Raw genomic sequence first — 24,924 nt, 5'->3', positions numbered from 1 at the left:
AAAATAACTTTGGATTTTATCAAACTTAGAGCTAAAGCAGACGCAGTAAGATTTTTTTAATTTGCCAGGTATTCTTTTAATGAGAATTATAAAAGACCAAAAACATTTTTTTGCAAACTGCCTTTTTAAACAAATGATTTGCTTTTAATTACAAATACTGTGCATGACGATGCCTTCTTCTGCAAAACCAATAAATACAAGAACAAATTTTAAAACATGTGATTTGTCCAAGTTATTTGAAAAAGGAAACAAAAGCCTGATTTGCAGTATTTATAAAAATCAATTTATTCTCTAACCTTTCAAAGATTAAGCTCAAAGGTGTGACTCATCTGTAGAAGACAGAAAGAGCGAGAGCATCTTACAGATGCTTTAAATAGCTTTTGATCATTTTTCCGATATCACCTTTACTTTCTGGAACTCATGGCTTCACGAAATAGCTGATTTTAAAATATTTCTAATGAACTGATTAATGGGGGAAAAGAAAATATTGAAGACATTATAAATTTTTTACCATAAACAAATACGCATATCAAAAGACACTAACTTTAAAATGGTACAAAAAAAAGGAAAAACCTGAATTACAGAAAAGAAAGTCAAATTTATTTAATGAAAAACTAAAATTAATAAAAATTAGCAAATACACACACAAAAAAAGCACACAGCAGCACTATGTATTGACTCACAAAGGGGAAAAGCAGTGGCCCATGACCACTCAAGATGGCTTGTCAGTTAAAGGAAAGAAACCCAAACACGCACACACCCACGCACGCACACAGTCCCACGCAAAAACAAAAAAAAACTATTTTTCAACAATACAATCAATCTACAACAAACACAAAACTCAGAATTATTTTACAATGCTTCCTTTCTTAATACAAAAGATGCCCATCTTGGGTGTATATACATATATTTTTTCAGTGGTTTACTGTTGACTTATTTTTTAAATATATTAGTGTTACTACATGCAACTGTTTCCTGTATTTAACAGCCTTTCTTTTTATTTACCTTCATGTGTCTAGCTTCCACCCACCGAAAGAGTTTTAGGTTGGCAGGCTGATGGGTGCCTTATTTTCTGTGAAATTGAAATTTTAAACACTGGCCAGAAAATGTTTGATTGCCATTTCAACACATGGAAATAGTTACATTGATGCCTAAATTGCCATTTTCTGCAAAAAGCTGTGCAATGCTGGTGTCAAAGACTAGACAGTCGCTATTCATAATGGCTGTTGCAATTCCTTCATGAATAGATCGAGGAGTCGCTTCCCAAGTCAATCGTCGCCTATGACCATTTAGCTCAAGTCGGTAAGCAAAATTTTCAGCTTGCTTGCGTGTTCCTATCAGCTGTACGATTGCGAAGAACTGCTGGTGACCATCGTATTTTTCCTGTTTCTCTAAGACTAACATGAAGTGAAAGCCAAAACAGGACTGCATCATCACCCAGTCAACAGCACCAGGAAGATTAATGTCTGTAGCAAGGAAAACTATATCCTCTCCCTGTAGGGTTGTAATGGACTTATGCTGATGCATCAGATGGGGCATTACAGCATCCAGAGAGCCTTGCCATTTACAGGAAGCACCAGGGCACGGACAGGAATAAGGCCTAAACTCACAGAGCTCTTCGTGGTCTGCTTTTTCTGTGTGTGGCAGAGTTATTTCACATCCAGAAGAGGCATATTTACAGGGGAAAAGTACTGAATTAGCCACTTTCTCCATAGCCAAGTTGCGAATGGATCCCAAAGGGCCCCGGCAAGTTGGACAACATGTGAGCTTTGGGCGACAGTTGCTACAAACAAGATGGCCACTCTGACACTGAAGAATGGGTGGTAACACATAGTCAAAGCAGACTGGACACTCAAAAAGACTCGCCAAGTCATTGTTGGATGCAGTTGTGCCAGTCAGGGCAGGCACCCTCTGGGATGGTGGACACTTCGAGGTACCGGTAGGTAATGCTGTAGCAGTCTGACGGCTCATTTCTGAAATAAATACATAAGGAGGCAGGAGAAAAATAATTACAACCATGACTTATTTCATAAATAATGTTTACATGCCGTAAGTCCTTTTAAAGTTTCATACAAAATTTACTGAGCAAAAGAGAAAGAAAAATAGGATTAAAAAAGCAAGATATTAAAAAAAAATTACACTGAATGTGCACTTTATTAGGATCTGTATACTGGATAAGCTCTCTTTTCAAAATGTTCCAGAAAACATTTGGAACTCCCTTAATCGTCTTTGGATAGACTACATGGAATAATAAATGCTAAAATAGAAGATGGACCATAAACAACTAGAGAAACTATACAAGGAACGGAAGTTTAATCGAATCCGTTTTGCTAGGACTCTCCCTGAGGCTCCCTTACTCTATTTCTTTCTAATTTGGGATCAGCTGTTGATAGGTACAGGGAGTTACAGGTGAACTCCTGTATAAAATCGGCACTCTGTATCCGCACAGTCTGCATCCGAGGACTTCACCAGCCATGGATTGAAAATATTCAGAAAAATTTACAAATAATACAAAATTTTAAAAATACAGTCTATAACAACTATTTACATATTGTTTACATTGTATTAAGTAATCCAGAGATCATTTAAATTATACAGGAGAATATGCATATACAAAATATGACATCTTTTTCTATCAGGGACTTCAGCATCCTCAGGTTTTGGTATGGGGAAGGGGGTCCTAGAACTAATCCGAGGATACCGCGGGATGAATGTAGTTCCAATGCCAAAAAATCAGAGTATCACCTTCCATTAACTCTTCTTAATGGTAAGCAATTATCTCCTCTAGAGGTGTATTTTGGGAATGAGGGGAGGGGTCACAAGGGGAAAGGTCTGCTGCCATTCTATTATCCATCTCTATCTAATTAAGTCTTCCCCCCAAATTATCACCAGCCAGGTATTAATCTTATTTCCTGCTGATCAGTGCCCACCTCAAGAGTGAGGGGATGTACTCACTAGTAAAGGTAGCGAAAATATAAAAATAAATAAAAACACAACAAAGGTGAAGGGAGGCATGGGAGAAATGGAGGGCCATCTCAAAACTTTTTAGTCTGGTAGAGAAAGTATATCTTTCTGTTCTACTTTCAATCCACAATATGTATCAGACATAATGAACAAAGGCCAGTCAGGAAAAGACAATGAAAAAGGAAAGAAGATGATAGCACAGCAGAGATACATGCCATACTGGGGGTGGGGGATGGAGTCAACAGGTGAAGAACCCCTTGCAGCCTAGGGTTCTCCAGCGTTGCTGAAACATTCATCAGCAGAGTAATGAACATTATTTAACAGGTAAATATCATCTGGAAGAAATAATCGACAATGTAACTAGTCAGGCTGAGTCAAAGATAAAACAAGCAACTTTTCCCAGGACTGGGATATGGCAGGCCACTATTTGTCTTGGGGGTGAAAAAAAAGATCAGTCGATGTCCTAAGACTGCACTCCTAGTAACTCTACTAAGCCATAATCTTTTTTTTTTTTTTTTGAGATGGAGTTTTGCTCGTTGCCCAGGCTGGAGTGCAATGGCGCGATCTCGGCTCACTGCAACCTCTGCCTCCCAGGTTCAAGCAATTCTCCTGCCTCAGCCTCCCAAGTAGCTGGGATTACAGGGGCCCGCCACCATGCCCGATTAATTTTTGTATTTTTAGTAGAGACGGGGTTTCACCATGGCTGGCCTCAAACTCCTCACCTCAAGATCCGCCCGTGTCGGCCTCCCAAAGTGCTGGGATTACAGGCATGAGCCACTGCGCCCGGCCACTAAGCCAAATTACAAAACTAAAGCCTCAAAATTAATGTTTTATGTCAATTATAGTCATTATTCTGTTGCAAGGAACTTTTAAGGAGCAATGTTGGTTACCAATGTGAATCTAGAGATTCCCCAAGTGGTTACCAACTGATAGCTTAAATGAGGGCTGAGGGTGCAGGAAAAAATAAAGATTAATTCCATGTCACTAAAGGGATATTTTAAAGTTCAAGAGGCAACAAAAGTGACAGAATTCCATCGTAATGTGTCTCATCATATGGACCCAGAACATGAAATCAACTCTCATCTGAAGCCCAGTGTGACCCAGGTATTCTGTCCCCTGACAAAGGACTATAAAGGAGCTCTCCTGTAATCCAGTTTCCCTCTGAGTGGATTCTTTGTATATATGACATCCATTTCATGTCACTTGTAAACAGTGGGCTCAGCATTGCCAAAACACCCTGGCTGTATGCTGTATGCCTACTGCATGGTCCAGTTTACTTCAGTAAGCAGCGTAACAATTACAAAGTGGTTCCTTGGGCAAAAAACAGTCTAGTCAACCAATGCCTTTCAAATTACTAAATCAAACCAAAGAATCACATCCAAGGGCAATAAACTCAGTTTATATTTAACACAACATAGCTACAGACCAAGCAAAACACTGTTGTTCACAATTTCTTGACCTAGCAAGTTATACATTTATCAACAACAGTTCGGGCTCACATTACAATATATCTTTGCCATTTTCCAAACACTATAGAAAGCACATTTTAACTCCTATTCAAAGTGTGAAAAAGAAGCGAAATGTGAACGATATTTCTTGTGAATGGAGGTATTACAGGACAGCAACTGCTAAAGCCTCTCAAAGCTCCAAGGGTGGAACCCAGCTCCATCTTAAAACAGAAAAGGAATCCCAACCACACAGGCGCCCTGCAGTAGGAACCAAGGACAGCCCTGCAGAAGTCATGACGTAACCTGAAGTTTGATTTAAACAGAAAAAAGCACAGCAGCCCAAATGAAACACGACTGAGAACCTCGGAAACCGGCTCGATTCTGCTGCAGCCATTCCCTAAGCCAGGCAGGTTCCACTGACTAATAGCGTTCAAGTTTCACAGCCTCAGCAACCCATCCTCTTAATGTCAATACCTTTTCTCTTCCTTGTCCTGACCGCTGGTAAACATGTGAACAAGACTCCCCTCCAGGAGTACAGAGAAGGTGGAGTAGCCCTTCCCGTCATGAGAAGTCAGGCCACGCATTGCGTTTCCCCCAAGAAGTAAAGGAACAGGCCCCTCCTGGGCTCTTTCTGCTCCTAAGCACAGAAGACTCAAATTCGCGTCTGAGGTCAGGATCCAAATACCATTTACTTCTCAGAAGCACCAGTTACAGAGGTGGAGAAAGGAAGCCTTTCCATCCCCAGGAGGCAACCACACCTCCCTGTGAGCTCAAATTCGGCTGCATCTCCAAAAATGGGAGCCACAGCTGCGCTGTCCTCCCATGTACCCTAAGCTTTCGTCTGTCTCCTAAGTTTGTCTTCTCCAGATTCACTGGGTAGGCTCCTGCCCAGCTCCGGAGGCCGCGGATGCAGGGGGCGACGCGCTGGCTGAGAAGGAAGTGCGCTCCCTAAGCCAGCTCAGGGGCTACTGCAGGAGCCTGCCTGCCGGGAGAGCCATTTGGAGCCTCGGCCGGGGCTGGGCCTGCGTTGGGAACGCCCACTCCAACCCGGGGCGCCAGGGCCAGTTCAGGGCGCGCGGCGCGCAGGGCGGTGCCCGTCTTGCTCGCGCAAGGGTGGGGCCGTGCCCGCAAGCCCCGCCCCCCAGCCAAAAGCGGGGGGCGGGGGGAGCCCCTGCCACCCCGCCGTTGACCCCATCCCACCCCAGCGACATCGAGCCTTCCTCAGCATTTCCACCAGTTTAAAATCCGGTGGAACCATGCTGTTTTCGGTAGGTCAGAACAGTCTAATATCGGCAGTTTCTTATGGCTTCGATCTAAGAGCTACAGCGTATCTGGGAAATGCGTGGCCACACTGGCACTACGCTCCAGGTTTATCGTGCGAACTCTAAATTTTTAGAGTGAAAACATTCTCCCTAATTCATTCAACAGCTATTTACCGGGCATCAACTACCATATTTCCTCAATTCTAGCTCACTTCATTTCTACTCCTATCGGCACTATATTTTAAACTCTCCTTACCCGCTGTGAAAAGACTTCGCAGGAAAAGTAGTAAGCACACTTCTGCCACATTAAACTCCTACTTAAACCTCCTAAGAGATTATACTCTCTTCCCACTCTGGGAAAGCCATCTTAAATGGCCTCATTAAACGCAGAGTAGCTTGTTTTGTTTTTAAACAAGCATTACCCTTGCCCCAATAAAGTCCTGGGCCTCAGATTTGCATTGCATCAGCTAGTGCGTGCAGAGGTTTAACCTGTCATTACATCATGCTTAGGGCAGCCTCCAAATGCAGCAGGAGTTGGCAGTGAGGAGTGAACCCAATGCAAGGAATTGCAGATTACCCACTTTCAGCAAGAAATTTTAACTCTAACCACTTCCTCACTCTATTAACAGTGTGTTCAATCACCTCAACCTCGTTTTACAATACAAGCTACACAAAACAGCATTAGGAAAAGAAATATAATTGAAAATAGACACAGCCCCACAACTATTTTTTTTTTTTTTTCAGACAGAGTCTCCCTCTGTTGCCCAGGTCTGAGTGCAGTGGCACAATCTCCACTCACTGCAGCCTCGGTCTTCTGGGCTCGAGCAATCCTCCCACCTCAATCTCCCCAGTAGCTAAGACCACAGGCTGACACCACCACTGTCGCTAATTTTCTTTGTATTTTTTGTAGAGACAGGGAATCCCCATGTTGCCCAGGCTGGTCTCGAACTCCTGGGCTGAAGCAATCAGCCTGCCTTGGCCTCCCAAAGTGCTGAGCCACTGCGCCCAGTCTGCATTTTTATTTTCTAATATTTTTTCATTCGACAGGTCTTAAATTTCCCTAGAGAAGAAAATTTCATATATTTTAGAGAAACTCTTCCAAACAGAACTATGAGAGAACCAAAATGTATACAACAAAAAGATGACTGATTATTTCTCAAGCAAAAGATATTTCACTGTTTACCAAACTCCAAAAGATCTGTACAGAGCCTTACAGTACACTCTGAAAACCACTGAAATATGGACTGGACCCTCTACTTAATTAAGTCAGAAAAGTGGAAGCATTCTAGAGTCATCTACACTTGGATTCAGACCCCGGCTCCACCAGTTGTTGAGCTGTAAAACTAGACTGTTTCCAGCCTCAACTGGCTTTTGTCTAGATTGAAATGGGTAATTTATGTGTATCATGGATGGTACATATTCCAGAATATTTAAGTTTTCAGCTGAGACCTGATTTAATTGCCAAGTCATCAATAAATCAGAGACCTAGAATTTGTAGATTCCAAGAAACACACTCCAAAAGATGCCTTAACCTTGCAAAAGTGATCAAACATGTCTGCCAAGAATCAACCACCACTTAATTTTTAGCACAATAAACCTTGATTCTCAACTAGGTAGAATATTTACACTAGTTTTACAAAGAGCTGAAAAGTTCACAGAAGTACCTTAAGACAAGCCCACAGAATCCAAAACTGGCAAAAATCCAAAACTTAGCAAGAATGCACTATTACCAACACTTTCTAAAGCCTACGTCCCAAGCCCAGTTTAGTATATAGTTTAAGTAGATGTCAATCTAAATAAAAACATTTTAGAATCAGCCTTTAATGTTGTCTTAGTAATTTCAGAGCATTCAGCCACTGCTTTACCACCTTAGCATACTTAACAGTAGAAAGATAAACTTTTATTCTCAATTCCACGTGGCAATCTTTGTTTCCTTTTATAAATTACTTATAGAAGTTTAAAATGGAGAAATGTAGTCAGATATGGAAAAAAATCATAATATATTGTAAATGAAGTTACAAATAGAACACAGACGGGAGGGACGGGGTGACAAATCAAGAGGGCTACAACATCAGACCAATGAATCGGTTACCTATATGAGGATACTGGTGATTTTTAGCTGTATTTTCTCCAAAGGGGACAATAAACTGCTTTATAAAGATTGGTCTGATTAACAAATGTGAAAACAGTCAAAATGAGCAAAAAGTAAAACATGTTTATTCTTTAGTAAAAAACAACAACAAAAAAGAGCTGGGCGTGGTGGCTCACGCCTGTAATCCCAGCACTTTGGGAGGCCAAGGCAGGTGGATCACCTGAGGTCAGGAGTTCAAGACCATCCTGGCCAACATGGTGATACTTTGTCTCTACAAAGTAAATACAAAAATTAGCTGGGCATGGTGGCGTGTGCCTGTAATCCCAGCTACTTGGGAGGCTGAGGCAGAAGAATCACTTGAACCCAGGAGGCGGAGGCTGCAGTGAGCCAAGATCGTGCCACTGCACTCCAGCCTGGGCAACAGAGCAACTCCGTCTCAAAAAAAAAAAAAAAAAGGGCAGGATGCGATTATGACTACCCCACCTCTAGTAACACAAAAATTATTCTTAGAAACAATAAAATATAAAATAAAATTATAGGTATCAGATTACAAATTTACTCTTTCCATTAGAAATCTTCATTAAATAAAACTCCTCCATTCAAAACACTTAAGGCTTTTCTTGTTCCCAGAATGCCTTTAGGTTAAAAGGGTATTTTCCACACTCATTTGACATTGTGGCAGGTATTATGTAGAAAATGTTTTACGTTAAAATGTTAATTAAACATTGCTTCTATTTTAAGACTTACTTGCTTCTTACACAATGACAAAATTAAGGCAAGTCTCTTAAAAATTCAACAAGTTAAAATGCCAAAAGTTAAAAAATCAAACAGTTATGAGGACAATAAATTAAACAATCTATAGTTTAAAGAACTGTAGCAAAGCAATAAAATGATTTCTTAAAAATTGTATATTTTTCCTAAAACCTCCATTTTTCCTGAAGGTAATTCCGAAAACTTTACAGCTACAGAAGAAGTTACACTAATAGGTCTAGAAAGCTTGATTACTGGAGACGAGGAAAACCCAGGAAAGCTGCTGTCAACAGAAGACAAAGAGGAAAGGCAAATCCTGACTTAAATGTGTTCAAAGCAAAATACAACACTTGCTAAATCACTTTATTTTGAGGCTTCCACCCAAGCTAAAGATTAGCATATACATGGGGTTTGGTGGCTCATACCTGTAATCCCAGCACTTTGGGAGGCTGAGGTGGGAGGATCACTTGAGCCCAAGAGTTTCAGACAAGCCTAAGGCAATAAACTGAGACCTCATCTCCACAAAAAAATACAAAAAAATTAGCTGGGTGTCGTGGCATCTGCTGTAGAGCCAGCTACTTGGGAGGCTGACGTGGGAAGCTCATCTGAGCCTGGGACTCTAAGTAAAGGCTGCAATGAGCTATGTCTGTGCAACAGAGTGAGACCCTGTCTAGGAAAGAATAAATAAAGTGTAAGATCCCCCCAAAACAATGCAAGCCCTTCAACATGCCAATAGTAAAACTTTCCCTTTCCCACTAGGCACAACAAAGATTGTACTAAGCTCCTAACTTTGTCAAAGCAATTAATCAAATCTAACTACACCTGAATCCTTAATTTTGTGGTGTGATCACAATACTTCAAAGAAAGTTTCTGAAAGGATTACGTAAGTGACTAACTCTCCATCTTAGTCTAAGTCTGAAGCTCTTGCATAAATCCCACAGCTTAGAATCCTGGTCACAACCCTCTTCCCTAAGAACTAAGTAAGCTATGCCCACTGTCTTCTGCTATTCAGTGATGTAAGTGAAAAGCCTAATGCCATTTTGATTCTCAACCCTTTGCAGATAACCTTCTGATATACTAAAGCATTTTCCAAAATATATAGGTATCCTCAATCTCCAGCAAGTGAACAGAGACTGATGGAAAGAATGGGCACTCCCTTCCCTTTCCCTTAAGTAGGAAGAGCCACATAAATTCTTATTACATTACTCTTGTAACTCCTTAACCCCTCTATATAAATTTTCATGTCTTTCCTTGGACCTTGGTTGTTGGTTTTGCTCTTGCTGCTAGTCTCAATGGGTTCCAGAGTCAGCAAGCTAAATACTGTTCTTCATTAATGAAGAACTGCCCCAAACACGTATTAAGCACCTACTAAGTGCCAGGTAAACTCAATGGTTTACATATGTTCTCATTTAACCTTTCCAATGACCAAAGTTAGACATTTATCCCCACCTTACTTAAGAAAACAGACTTTGGCTGGGCGCAGTGGCTCGTGCCTGTAATCCCAGCACTTTGGGAGGCTGAGGAGAGCGGATCATGAGGTCAGGATATGAGACCACAGTGAAACCCCGTCTCTACTAAAAATACAAAAAATTAGCCAGGCGCGGTGGCGGGTGCCTGTAGTCCCAGCTACTCGGAAGACTGAGGCAGGAGAATGGTGTGAACCCAGGAGGTGGAGCTCAAAGTGAGCCCAGATCACACCACTGCTCTCCAGCCTGGGAGACAGAGCGAGACTCCATCTCAAAAACAAAACAAAACAAAACAAAACAAAAACAGATTTCAAGGACAGGCATGGTGGCTCACATCTGTAATCCCAACAACTTTGGGAGGCCAAGGCTGGCAGGATCGCTTGAGGTCAGGAGTTTGAGATCAGCCTGGCCAACGTGGTGAAAAGTTGTCTCTACTAAAAATACAAAAATTAGCCGGGTGTGGTGGCAGGTGCCTGTAATCCCAGCTACTGTGGAGGCTGAGGCATAAGAATCACTTGAACCCGGGAGGGGGAGGTTGCAGTGAGCCAAGATCGTGCCACTGCACTCCAGTCTGGGCAACAAGAGTGAAACTCCATCTCAAAAAAAAAAAAAAAAGTTAGAGCAAGCTGGCACATGCCTGCAGTCTCAGCTACTCAAGAGGCTGTAGAGGGAGGATCATGTGAGCCCAAGAGTTCAAGGCTGTACTGCACCATGACTGTGTCTGTGAATGGCTACTGCATTCCAGCCTGGGCAATACAGTACCTTGAAATAAATATGAGCACAGCCAGATGTTTTGTTGTCTCTAATCTCATCTTCTTTTGAATAACCCTAAAAAACAGTATGTATGTTCTCCTTACTTACCCTGGTATGGAATATTTAATTTGGCATTCAAAACATCTTTTCCATATTTACAAAAACGTGTCAAGAAAATAAACTTCCTAAAGTCTTTAAATTATACCTTTACTTTCCATCAAAGTGATAGAATCACATATTCTAAGTCTGCCATTAAATCATTAGACATGAAATCAAAGCAAAGTAAGTATCATGGAGAGGAAAGAGCAGAGAAGAGCAACAGAACCAGGCAGAGGGCCAAACAGGCTTTTTCAACTTTTTATTTCATACCACACATTACTAAAATTTTTAAATAATCTTAAAACTTTTTAGCAACACACTTGAAATTAAAATTATTGAAACGTCAGTCTTGATTACAAACTAATGTGCAATATAACCAAGTCTCAGTGTCTAGATAAAAGCATTCAAATACTATTTACCTAGTTATCTGAATACAGCCATTTACTACCTTATGTTTTATATTCTCTCAGGATACAAAATTCTCAAACATTCCAGTGCACACTTGCTCTTTTACTCCATCTTGGCATTTAAGGTGTGCTTTTTGAAACCTTACTTATAAAATTCACGGTACCTAGTTCTACACTCTGCCATACAATACATTCAACTTCACATTACATCTGACAAATCTGGTAGGTAAGTATGTATACACACACACACACAAATTTTTACAGCAGATCAAAATTAGCAGTAATCTATAGTTTGTGATACTAAACTAAGCATAAAAGAAGAGCATATTTCTAGGAAGACTAAAGAAATTAAAGAAACAGGGTAAAAAGTCACATTAGTGAGTCCGATACATGTTGATTGATGGCTCTTTACTAGTAAAATAGAAAAAAAGTAATAGAATTTATAGGAAAGAAATGCCATCTTTTAAAAAATCATGGAGCCTTATTAAAATTCAATTATATTCTGCTGAAATAGTTACAATCTGTGTTGACATAAGCAGTACCACCTGAAACTCTAGCCAAACCATTTTAGTTATTTCAACTAAGGATGTAACAGAAGAATTAACAACCTATACTAATTTCCCTCAAACTAAGATTCTATTCACAAGGAGTTCACATTTCTCTAAAAATTTAATATTTTACTTTCATGTTTTTAATAGTCTAAAAAACAGTATCAGCACATTCTGAATCATCTGAATACACCTGTTAGCCATGTAATTAAATGCCTCTATTCATATTTATGGCCACATTGGCTGTAAGTTGGTCCTATTTTCTCTAATTACACAAGCTAAAGAGAAAAGCTGAGGTAGATCTAATACATAAATAATTCATTTGTGTGAAGCAAAGCCTAAATGCCATCATGGTTTCCACTAAAGCACTTAAATGTCAGTGAAAAAATCAAGATTTCATATGACCACATGATACAGGGCAATTAAGGTATGCTTAACTCAAAAAGAACCTGCCCGGTAACAGTCAATTTCGTAACCATAAGTCAACCCCATCAGTGCAGTTTTAAGACTAAAATTCAGCCGACAGTATCCAATATTTTAGTGAACCAGTAATTTCCATTTCAATGGTTCTGTGGTTTTGTTTGTATTTAAATTGCAAGTTTTGAACTGTCAGCAACACCTGACAGAGTTGATGGATCACTGGGCTCCTGCCTAATAAATTCTGTTCACCGACTTCACATACTCTTGGTTTTCCTATCTCACCAGTCAATCCTCAGCTTCCTTTTATTCCTGCTCTTCTCCCCAAATTATTGAAATTGCAGCTGCCTATAAATTACTGTAATCTTCCAAACCAGTCTCTCTGTTTCCATCCTTGTCTCCCACCCTTACACCCTAAGATGTTCTTTTCTTATGTACACTGTTACTTTGGTGATGTCATTCAGTCTACTAGTTTTAAATTCCATCAACATGCTAAGGATTTCAAAATTTTTATCTCCAGCCCAGATTTTAAAAATAAACACAACACTCCAGATTTGTCTGAAACCCCAGATTTGTAAATCCAATTGCCCCTTCAGGGGGATGGCCAAAGAGAAACTCCTTATCACCTCCCAAAGTCTCTCCACTCAGAGTCTTCCTTGTTTCAATTGATAGACTCCATCCTTCCAGTTACCCAGGTCAAAAGCCTTCGAGTCAGCCTTGATTCTTCTCTTTCACAACATCTAAAACAGTCAGGAAATCTTATTTACCTCCCTTCAAAATATATTCAGAATCCAACCATTCCTCCCTACCTCTACCACTAACATCTAGTCCAAGCCACCAGTATCTCTCATCTGGATTACTGCAATATCTTCCCAACCAGTCTCATTGTTTCCAGCTATGTCTCCCACCCTCACCACCTAATATGTTCTGAGCACAGCAATTAATTAATCCAGCTCCGTTTTATATCAGATGATGTAAATCTCTGCTCTACACCCTCCACTGGCTACCCATGTTAGAGTAAAAGCTGAAATCCTAAAATTAGCCCATAAAGGGCCATTATGTATAAGGATATAATATGGTGCTGTGTTCCCATTACTCTCTGACTTCATCTCCTACTTTGTTCCCCTTTACTCACTGCACTGACTTCCTTGTTCAATGGCAATGCTAGGTTGCTCCTTTGGGCCTGTGCCTTAAAATATTTTTCTCCTGAATATCCATGTGGCTAACTCCCTAACTTTCAAATCTTTACTTGTTACATTCAATGACACTCACTCAGACCCCCTATTTAAAAGAGCAAGCGGCACCCTGCCCACTGCCCCTGTGTACTCCTAAATCTTTGCCCATCTCACGCCTCCTACTCTTTTCCCAGTAAAGAATGTATTATCTTCTAACAGACTACATAATTCACTTATTATTTTTTATTTGTTGTTATAGGCGCCCCCTGTCCTCAATTGGAAGGTAGGATTTTTGTCTGGCTCAATTATGTATCCCAAAAACTTAATACAGTGCCTGGCACATAGTACAGGCTCCAATAAATATTTTTTGGGTGAATAAATAAATCAGAAAACAAGAACTTTTGACTTTCGGGCAGCAACATCCAAAGTCAGAAAGCAACAGAACAATGCTTTTAAAATTCTCAAAGAAAATTATGCCCTAGAATTCTATACCCAACTATCCTGAAAGTGTTGAGGGCAGAATGATGACGCAAAGTCTCAAAATACTACCTCCCCTAGATATGTTCTTAGGAAGCTCCTGGAAGATAAGCTTTTCAAATACAAGGGAAGTAACCAAGAAAAAGAACGGGGTTACAATAAACAGAAGACTGCATCTAGGAGAAAGGTAAAGAAACTATTGAAGATAATGACAACTTTATGCTAGAAGAGGGCAACTGAAGGCATCCAAACAACCGGATGGAACATTTAGACAAGCGGCAAGGAATGTGAGGTAGCATTAGCAGTAAGTACAGAAGAAAACAAAGCCAAAATAGGAAGGAAGAAAAAAGGTATTACCTACAAAAAATAAAAACTAAAAAATGCAGAGAAATAAGTAATCAGTTTATTACATGGCTCAAACTGTGAATAACTTTGATAGTCAGGATAATGCAAATAAAAAACTGCAGTGTTACTAACTAAATTAGGAATGTAGGAATGAGAGGGTATGTACATGTGATGGGGGCAAGAAGAGTTGAAGTCACAAACGGAAATCAACAAAGAAAGCCAAAAACTGAAATCTAGAAACAAGAGGCGTGTTATTTAAAGACAAAGATAAATGCAAAAATAATCAGCCAAAAGAGGTCAAAGTGGTAGCTGAGGCAAGATAATCACTTGAACCCGGGCACGGAGGTTGCAGTGAGCCAAGACGGTGCCACTGAACTCCAGCTAGGGTGACACAGTGGGACTATAAAAAGTCTATCCTCTAATGTTGGCAAAGGAGTGGGTGTGTATGGATGCCTGTTTGTAATAGTAAACTGAAAACAGCCTTATCCTAAGAAAGCGGTTAAATATGGTCCATACAACAGAATACTGTGCTGCCTTTTTTAAATAAAATGGACTCATACATCAGACTTACTAACGTGTAAGAATCAACTGTTTAAACGGGGTAAGGGGGGAGAGGCCAGGAGCAGTGGCTCATGCCTGTAATCCCAGCAACTTTGGGAGGCTGAGACAGGTGGATCACTTGAGGTCAGGAGTTGGAGACCAGCGTGGCCAACGTGGTGAAACTGTTTCTACTAAAAATACAAAAATTATCCAGGCATGGTGGCGGGCACCTGTAATCCCAGCTACTAGGGAAGCTGAGGCAGGAGAATTGCTTGAACGCAGGAGGTGGAGGGTACAGTGAGATGAGATCAGGCCCCTGCACTCTAGCCCAGGCAACACAGCGAGACACCACCTCAAAAAAAAAAAAAAAAAAATGGGGGGGAGAAAAAAAGCCATAGAATATATAGATTACAATTTCATTTAGGTTAAAAGAAAAAAATAGGTAAGTATAATAGATATGCACATTGCTGTATCTATTTTCATGTATGTATGCATGTATGTAGTATGTAATGAAACAGAAAAGAAACTGGAAGGACATCCAAACTGCAGAATGTAGTTTAATGGTTTAAGATGCAGGACTAGACAAAAGGAGAGCAAGTCTGGAATCAGAAACCAGAGAGAGATGGGACCACTGAACTACAGGGACACAAAACATCAAGAACTGCAAGAAACAGAGACTGTAAGCACAAATTCCATCGTTTGAAATTACAGTACACAGTTCAAACGTATATAGTTCTTGGAGATGATAATCATGAGAAATACTACAAGAATTTAAGTCAGATCAAAGAAACGAACTTTAAAATATCTTTGGCTGAGTAAAACAAAAAAATGTGAAGCACACACAGACTACACCAAAATGTCCACGATGGTTACTTTTTAGTAATCAGATTATAAATAATAGTTTGGGGGTGAGGGGGGATTTCTATATCTCTCCAATGTTTGATAAAATTATTGGCAATAAAAAATATTACACTTAAAAATTTTAGTGCACATTTTATCACGTCTCCACATTTTCTGTTAATGAATTGCTAGTAACTTCTACAAAATATCAAATACAGAATTCAAGAGCCGATCTTCTCCTTGCTTTCACTTTTTTTCTTAAAATTCCTCAAATAGATGGGATACTTACAGGAAACTTAAAACCAGCCTATTTACAAAAAGCTACATATTTTGTAGACATTTTATTTTATACTATAAAAAAATCTTATTTTTTTTTTTTCTTGAGACAGAGTCTCGCCCTGTCGCCCAGGCTGGAGTGCGGTGGTGCAATCTCAGCTCACTGCAACCTCCACTTCCCAGGTTCAAGCAATTCTCCCGTCTCAGCCTCCTGAGTAGCTGGGATTACAGGCGCCCGGCACTACACCCGGCTGAAAATATCTTAAACATTTTAAAAGCTAACAAAATTTATGATAGCCCCCCTCCCCTCACAAACTCAAAAGAATAGAGTCTGCAAAAATTAACTAACGTCTGTACAGACAAGACATCCGAAGTTGTCCTAATAAAGCTATATCAGGGCCCTCGACAAGTTTTTAAAAGTAAAGCCACCTTACCCAACAAGCCTGAGCTCTGGCCAAATTCAAAAGGGCAAAATTTAATGTGAAATACAAAGGAAGGAAACCAGGAAGAAGTTTTTAACAGGGAGAGGATTACTTCATTTTGTCAAACAAATTATTGAACTAATCTTTCCAAGGCAGTGTCTTTGCAGAGAAGCTAGTATACACTTATATTTACTGTATCAACCATCACTAGACCAAGGTGGTCGATGTGACACTAATAAATAACTATACCAAGTACAGTGAAATATTTTCTACAAAATTCAAGACTGGCATTGAACTCCTTAAGAAAATATTTCTCACTGGCAAGATCTGTTTTATAAATATAATTAGTTCTCCAAAGGTTTTTCTCTTTCTAGTTTATTCCACGTGCCCAGACTCCCTGTTCAAAACAAAAACGAATAAGCAAACAAAAAAAAGTAAGTTCAAACATGACTGGGCAACCACAAACCTAATGGAAGGTTTCTGCCAGCTTTATTCTGGTCATACCTTGTCTGTAACATTAAACCTAAAGTTCTGGAAGACTTTTTTTTTTTTTTTTTTTTTTTTGAGACAGTCTTGCTCTGTTGCCCAGGCTGGGTGCAGTGGCACCCTCTCGGCTCACTGCAACCTATGCCTCCCGGGTTAAGTGATTCTCCTGCCTCAGCCTCCGAGTAGCTGGAATAACAGGGGGACGACACCACGCCCAGCTATTTTTTTTTATTTTTAGTAGAGACAAGGACAGGGCTTCACCATGTTGGCCAGGCTAGTCTTGAACTCCTGACCTCAAGTGATCCACCAGCCTCGGCCTCCCCAAAGTGCTGGGATTACAGGCATGAGCCGCCATGCTGAGCCTCCTGAAGATTTAAGGAAAAAAAAATTGTTCTAGAAATACTGGTCAGAAAGTATTTGAGATGGTCAGGGAAAAGAATAAGACTTAAAAAACAAAAGAAGGGCCAGGCGTGGTGGCTCACGCCTGTAATCCCAACAATTTGGGAGGCCGAGGCAGGAGGACTGCTAAAGCCTTTGAGTTTGAGACCAGCCTGGACAACATAGTGAGACCTCTTCTCTAATAAAAATAAAAATAATAATAAAATAAAATAAGAAGTACTGGGACACATAGCTATTCAGCTGGTAACTTTGTCATGGATAAGCAAGTAATACTCCTTAATCACACAAAAAAACATAATGTTGAGTGAAAGAAGCCAAAGAGAAATGAAAGAGTACAGGTTGGGCGCAGTGGCTCATGCCTGTAATCCTACCACTTTGGGAGGCCAAGGCAGGTGGATCACCTGAGGTCGGGAGTTCGAGACCAGCCTGACCAACATGGAGAAACCTCATCTCTACTAAAAACAAAAAAAATTAGCCGAGTGTGGTGGTGCATGCCTGTAATCCCAGCTACTCAGGAGGCTGAGGCAGGAGAATCGCTTGAACCCGGGAGGTGGAGGTTGCCGTGAGCCAAGATTGTGCGCCATTGCACTCCAGCCTGGGCAACAAGAGTGAAACTTTGTCTCAAAACAAGAACAACAACAACAACAAAAGAATGAGAGTACAAACTGTACTGTTCCATTCATAATAGGCACAAAATTAGGCAAAATGAATCTATGGTGTAAAAAGTCAACAGGTGGTTTCCTGTGGAGGGGGCGGCTCCTTGTTTCTTCGATCTGGGAGGTGGTTACAATAGTGTTCCCTTTGTGAAAATGTCAAGCTGTACACATGATTTGAGCACTTTTTCTATATGTATTTAGGCTAAATGTCAACAAAATAGTTTACATTTAGAAAATAAAAGTCCTAATATTGCTCTAGGTATTCTCCTAGAATCTCCTTGAACAACAGCCAGATGCTAATATCAGCTAACACTTCACAGCATCTCTCCTCTCTTTTCCTCTGCACAGTTCTTCAACCTGTCTCTCTCTACTACCCATTTGCTCCAGCAACACTCCTCAGGTCCTAGAGCAGTCCAAATTCATCCCTACTTCATGGGGCCTTTATCTGGCTGCACCTTCCATCTAAGATGTACTCCTTCCCCCTTCAAAGGGCTAGCTCCTTATCCTTGGACACCAGGTCTCCCTTCCACCCCACTGGTCTCTTCAGCACTTTGACTCCTTTACAGTACACTTCACAATTTGTAATTCTGTTTCTTTCTTTCCTCACTAGAAGGTAAGTGGTAATATTTAGAGAAGTAACTTACTCAACAACTAATCTTTTTACAATAAACACTTGCTGTGTTAGGCAATGTGCTTTTAGATGCGAAGTAGGCAGTGTCCCTGCTCTCATGGAACTTAAAGTCACAAACACAACTAGTAAGTGATACAGCCAAGACACACATCCAGATCTGACTCTTAAGGGCTTGTCCTCTTAGCCACTTAATTATACTGACACTCTAGCATTAGGACATGGGGGCTGGGGGGCGGCGGGGGGGAGGCAGGGAACAGCAATATACTTAATAACTGTTCATGTACTAATAGAACTAAGGCTTAGAGAGGTTCAGTAATCTACCCAAAGTAGCAAAAATAGACATTTCAGAGGCTAAATACAATCATGACCAAAAGCACAGAGATGCTAAAGCAGTGTTCAAGGAACAAAAGAACCCAGTTGGCCTAGGTAGGACAAAGGGGAAACACAGGCAATAAGGCTAGAGAAGTCTGTAAGAAATACTGTGCCTTGGTAAAAACAAAACAAAACGAAAAGGCTAGAAGAGTATAATAAGGACAGTGTGGAGTCAGTCACTCAATAACTTTTTACTGAGCACCACCTATGTTCCAGAAAGAGTCCTAAACTCTTGAGACACAAGGATGACCAAGTCGTCATAGAGATTACAGTCTATTTGGGGAGGCATACAACTAAAGAAAAATTATAATTCAGGAGGATATGTTACAGTGGGGCCGAGCAGAGTGCTATGGGAACACAGAGATGACATCCAATTCAATATGCGGAGTTCACAAAGACCTTCTCAGCTAGTGATGTCCAGGCTGAGATAATAGAGCTTAATAGGATGAGAAGGGCTTGCAAGTCAAGTCCAAAATGGCAGGGGAGTAACAAGAGAGGCCAGCTCAGGAGAGGCTATGTACTTACAAACCATATCAAGAACTTAGGACTTTACACTGAAAGCCTTTTAAGTCAGGTTCACCTATTAGAAAGCTCACTTAAACTGCAGTAGGAAAACTGACTGTAAGGCTGGAGACCAAAAGGAGACCTCTTAAAGGTAGAAGGAATGAATGTAAATGTGAAGAAGAGAGGCAATGCCACCTTTGAGATAGAGAACAGAAAAAATATCTGCAAAAGGCGTATCTGAAAAAGAATTGTTACCCAAAATATGCAAACCTGGCCGAACACGGTGGCTCACGCCTGTAATCCCAGCACTTTGGGAGGCTGAGGCAGGCAGATCACTTGAGGCCAGGAGTTCACCAGGCTGGCCAACACGGTGAAACCCCGTCTCTACTAAAAATACAAAAATTAGTGGGGCATAGTGGCTCGTTCGTCTAATCTCAGCTACTCAGGAGCTACTCAGGAGGCTGAGCGTGAGAACAACTGCTTGAGCCTGGGAGGCGGAGGCTGCAGTTAGCTGAGATGGCGCCATTGCACTCCAGTCTGGACAAGAGTAAGACTCTGTCTCCAAAAAAACAAAAACAAAAACAAAAAACTCACCAATAACAACCCAACCTAAAAAAGAGTCAAAAAGACCTTAACTAACTCCCCACCAAAGAGATATACAGATAACAACTAGCATATGAAATGATGCTCCACATCACATGTCATCACGGAAATGCAAATTTAAAACAGTAAGATACCACTACAGGGCAGGCGCAGTGGCTCACGCCTGTAATCCCACCACTTTTGGAGGCCAAGGTGGGCGAATCACTTGAGGTTAGGAGTTTGAGACTGACCTGGCCAGCATGGCAAAACCCCGTCTCTACTAAAAATAAAAAAAAAAATTAGCCAGGCGTGGTGGTGTACGCCTCTAATCCCAGCTACTCGGGAGGCTGAGGCAGGAGAAATCACTTGAACCTGGGATGTGGAGGTTGCAATGAGCCGAGATCACGCCATTGCACTCCAGCCTGGGCGACAGAGTGAGACTCCATCTCAAAAAAAAAAAAAAAAAAAAAAAAAAAAAAAAAAAAAAAAAAAGAATGGCTAAAATCCAGAACAGTGGTACCTCCAAATCCGGCCGAGGATACTGAGCAACAGGAACCCTCATTCATTGCTTGTAGGAATGCAAAATGGTACAGCCAATCTGGAAGACAGTTTGGCAATTTCTTACAAAACTAAAGATACTCTTCACTTTAGGAGGCTAAGAGGCAGATCATTTGAGGTCAGGAGATCGAGACCAACCTGGCTGACATGTTGAAACCCTGCCTCTACTAAAAATCCAAAAATTAGCTGGGCATGATGGCAGGCGCCTGTAATCCCAGCTACTCAGGAGGCTGAGGCACGAGAATCACTTGAACCCAGGAGGTGGAAGTTGCAGTGAGCTGAGATTGTGCCACTGTACTCCATCCCGGGAGACGGAGTGAGACTCCGTCTCAAAAAAACAGCAGCAAAACAACTAAACATACTCTTATTATCTGATCCAGCAATCACATTCCTTGGCATTTACCCAAAGGAGTTACAAACTCATGGCCACACACAAAAACCTGCAAATGGATGTTTATAGCAGCTTTATTCAGAATTGCCAAGACTTGGAAGCCAACCAAGACATCCTTCAGTAGGTGAATGGATAAACCAACTGTGGTACATCTAGACAACAGAATATTATGCAGCCCTAAAGAAATGAGTTACCAAGCCATAAAGACATGGAGGAAACCTAAATGCATATTACTAAGTGAAAGAAGCCAATGTGAAAAGGCTACATATTTTAAGAGCCCAGCTACACATACGACATTCTGGAAAAGGCAAAACTATGGAGACAATAAAAGAAAGAAGATAAGTGGTTGGGGGTGTGAGGATAAATAGGTGGAGGACAGAGGATTTCTAGGGTGGTGAAAGCATTCATGTATGTCATTATGTATTTGTCTAAACCCATAAAATGTACGCCACTATAATCTTTGGGTAATAATGGTGTGTCAATGTAGGTTCCTCAATTGTAACAAATCTACCACTTGGGCGGGGAATGTTGATAATGGAGGAGGTTACACGTGTCAGGGCAGGGGCTACATGCGAAATCTCTTGTCTCTTCTACTCAATTTGCTATGAACCTAATGCTGCTCTAAAAAATAAAGTCAATTAAAAAAATCTGCATAAGGGGATATATGGGTCTACATCTCAGCAGGCAAAAAGATTGGAGGCCAGGCACAGTAGCTCACACTTGTAATCCCAGCACTTTGGGAGGACGAGGTGGGCAGATTACTTAAGCCCAGGAGTTTGTGACCAGCCTAGGCAAGATGGCAAGACCTGACCTGGTCTCTAAAAAATAATTTTTTAAAAAATTAGCCCAGTGTGGTGGCACATGCTCCTAGTCCCAGCCACTTACGGGGCTAAGGTGGGGGAATCCTTTGAGCCCAGGAGTTGGAGGCCACAATAAGCTATGACATCACCACTGCACTCCAGCCTGGGCAACAGAGCAAGACTCTATCTCAAAAATAAAAAAATTAAAAAAAAACATCTGAATGTCATTAGAATATGCACAGTAGTAGGTGAGTAAACAAATACCTACTGAGCACTAGGTACTGAGGATATATATTAAAAACACAATTCTTGCCCTTATGCAGCAGATATTCTAGTAACTATAGCCATGGGAACTAAATCATTTAAAGTGCATTAGAAATACCGCTATTTTGAAGAATACTATTAAGGATATTTATTGTAAAACGGAAAACTTCCCTTTTTTTTGGGGGGGGGGGATGGAAGGTTCTGGGGATTTCACACAGATTTTGTTGAAAGAGAGGGCTGTACAAAAAAAATCTAGATTTTAACATTTCACAAGGTGAATATGGAAATTCCACAAAATTCTGTAATAAATCTCTTTAAACAAAGAACCTCCAATCTTTAAAAATTTTGTAAATCAACTGCTTAAAAACACAATTTAAGCAGTTACCTAAAACTTCGCAAATTACTAAACTTTGTTACCCTAGTTATGTAAGATCTGTTTTCAAAACACCATACTCACTGAAAATCCTATTTGTTATGCTATGTCATTACTGACATAGCTAGATAATTCCTTCATAACTCCAATTTAACCTAATTATGCTTTTTAATTACAGATATTAAAAAAGAATATTTCTCTATAGTAATTTTCTAAGAACCTCCCGAAGCTTAGAGGGAATAGATTAATATTTAACAGATGTAAAATGCGTTAAAGTTGTTTCTGAATTTGTACTTTGTGGAATACTTACCCTGAAAAGTTATCAGTTTCACATCTATTATACGTATTTCAGTTTAAAATATTAAATGTTAGTAAATTATGTTGGAAAGATGCCAGTAACGAAAAAAAACTGTTCAGCATAAACTTTGGGGAACAAATTCTGGATATAATTGCAACTAGCCATCCAAGGTTACAGAAATCTGTATCTTTATTTAAATTTTCAGAATGAAACACTACACAACCAATTTATGTAATCTACTTTTGAGTCTCAAGATCTACCAGTCTAAAGTCCTCCTAACAGCTAATTAAAATCCTCTCCACCATAATTTGAGCCAACAACTCCCAGATAAAATTACCAGACCATTACATTTGCCACCACACTACGTTCTGCTCTTCAGTAACTTCTAAAAGTGATGGTAACACCATAGATACCACCATAGATACACACTCAAGTATTCACTGTCCCACTTTTCCAAGTTGGTTAACTCAAGTCCTTGAAAGTGAACTGATCAATAAATCTAAACTAGCTAAAAGGAGACCTCATTTTAATCAATTTGATTTTTTTAATCACAAAGATATCGCCATTCAAATCCCCGGCCATAGCAATTTCCAAAATGCCACCATCTCAGAAAGTCTGTTAATTTATCATACAAATCTCCTTGTCCTTTTTAACAAAATGCATTGAAAGAAAAAACCCAGCACTAAAGATCTGTGACCTGATTTCACAAATTCTGGCCTATGCACTTTCGTCATACCAACACATCATGCCAAGAAAACCTCGTAAGTTTAGCTATTAAACAACAGTCTTAACAGTAAGCATTTGTTGAGAACTTAGTATGGGCCTGCCACTGCTTTCAGTCCACCTATTGTCATCTCATCAATTCTCAACAGGGCTTGGGGTAGATACTGTCGTTACACCCATTTTGCAGATAAGGAAAGCGAAGCACAGAGAAGTTAAGTATCTGCCCAAGGTCACAAACCGGTGGAACAGGATTTGACCCAAAGCAGACAGTCGGACTTCACAGCCCGTGCTCTCAACATCCAACTGCTGAAGAGTTAACAATTTACCCTTGACAGCCGCTATAAGCAAAGGTAAATGCTCAACTGCTAGGAAGGGACAGTCAGAACACTGTCCTATATCCAGTATCCATGGTCTCTGTTTGTTCATGGCCTCTATGACTTTGGCAAAAGAGCTACACACAATCTGATTTTCCGAACACCCAAGCTGGACTTTTCTGAATGTCCGAGCAAACAAATTATGTATCTTTCCAAGAACCGGCAGACAGTGAAAAAGAATCTACGCATTGGTGCAGCCCAGGTTATTCACTTCCTTAAGTTGGGAGAGTTAAGAAAAGACCCCAAACTACCCGGCAAATGAACCCTAGGAAATGCCAGGTTTATAATAAGCTAGAGCTTCCCCAGCACGCCGTTCACGCGCTCTCTTCTCTAACGACATAAACAAGGGAGGAGGCTGCATTCCTCCCACTGCACAATGAAGCCTCCGGCCAAAGCAGCAGGAAGAGCGCAGCTCCCTCCGGGACGGCTCCAGCCGGGGGTCCGGGGGCAGAGAGCGGAGGCCGAGGCCCGCCGAGCGGCGCGGTGCGGCCAGGGCCTCCGGGCGCCGCGGGGTGGGGAGGGAGGGCAGGGCCCCGGCAGCTGCCCGCACTCAGCTGACCTCCGCCATGTTGGCCGCACACCCCGGGACCCTCCACAACAAAGGCCGGCACGAGGGCGCGGGGCGCGCCGGGCGCCACCCCCGGCCGGGCCCGCCTCCCGGGCGCGCGGGGGCCGGGCCGCCGCCGTGGCCCTTCCCCCGCCCTCGGCCCGGCCGCGCGGGGCCGACCCCCGCCGCCACCCCGCCGGGCCCGGGGCTCCGGGGGCGGGGGCGAGCCGGCTCGCGAAGGCTGAGGGCAGGGGAGGGGCGGGGGGCGGCGCTCGACCGGGCGGCCCGGCTCCGGCCGAGACAAAGGCGCCGCCGCGCCGACGACTGCCCGCGCCCCGGCCGGGCCGCCCTTCCCGCCCTCCGCCATTACCGGGCCTGGGCGCCCGCCTGTCGGAGAGCCCCTCGCCGTCGGCTCCTCCCTCAGGCTGGGCCCCACTTACCTGTGGGCGGAGAGCGCGCCTCGGACCCTGGTCCTGGCACCAACGCGCTCCGTCGCCAACCCCCGCCACCGCGGGCAGCGCCACCGCCTCTTCCCGGCGCCGAGACCGACGGGACACCCTGGGCCGCCGCCGCCTCTCGAGAGCGCGCCCCGCAACGGCCGCCCCGGCTCCCCCCTGGCCGCCGCCGCCGCCGTTTCGCGCGTCCTCGAGCCCGCCGCGCGCCCCCGCTAAATACCACACACTGC

At 41.9% G+C, this 24,924-nt stretch overlaps 2 protein-coding genes across 4 annotated transcripts in view; one reads left to right on the top strand and one right to left on the bottom strand.

The window, feature by feature from the left end:
* LONP2 (lon peptidase 2, peroxisomal) overlaps positions 1-2,543 on the top strand; it is a 120,713-nt gene extending 118,170 nt beyond the window's left edge. Inside the window, exon 17 of the mRNA XM_030797441.1 lies at positions 1,020-2,543. Within this exon, the coding sequence (XP_030653301.1) occupies positions 1,020-1,139 (120 nt within the window). The 3' untranslated portion in view covers positions 1,140-2,543. The remainder of the gene's footprint in view (positions 1-1,019) is intronic.
* Positions 52-24,924, bottom strand: SIAH1 (siah E3 ubiquitin protein ligase 1). Of its 3 annotated transcripts, none has more exons than XM_030797452.1 (2): positions 24,680-24,924; positions 52-1,973 (listed from the first exon to the last, which is right to left on the bottom strand). In XM_030797452.1, exon 2 carries the CDS (start codon positions 1,969-1,971, stop codon positions 1,123-1,125), a length of 849 nt encoding a protein of 282 aa, XP_030653312.1. In that variant the 5' UTR covers positions 1,972-1,973; positions 24,680-24,924; the 3' UTR covers positions 52-1,122. The 3 variants fall into 3 exon arrangements, with proteins under 3 accessions (XP_030653312.1, XP_030653319.1, XP_003263073.1); XM_030797459.1 differs by lacking the exon at positions 24,680-24,924 and adding an exon at positions 19,585-19,601; XM_003263025.4 differs by lacking the exon at positions 24,680-24,924 and adding an exon at positions 4,887-5,207.

The sequence above is a fragment of the Nomascus leucogenys genome, chromosome 2, assembly GCF_006542625.1.
Source record: "Nomascus leucogenys isolate Asia chromosome 2, Asia_NLE_v1, whole genome shotgun sequence".
In the NCBI taxonomy this organism is placed as follows: domain Eukaryota; kingdom Metazoa; phylum Chordata; class Mammalia; order Primates; family Hylobatidae; genus Nomascus; species Nomascus leucogenys.
This window is presented reverse-complemented; position numbering and strand designations above follow the sequence as displayed.

Excerpts from the sequence above, each read along its gene's own strand:
- SIAH1 (XM_003263025.4), bottom strand. The coding sequence starts at position 4,977 with ATGACGGGAAGGGCTACTCCACCTTCTCTGTACTCCTGGAGGGGAGTC. Across the intron at positions 1,974-4,886 it reads CAGGACAAGGAAGAGAAAAG|AAATGAGCCGTCAGACTGCT; the intron begins GTATTGACATTA and ends TATTTATTTCAG.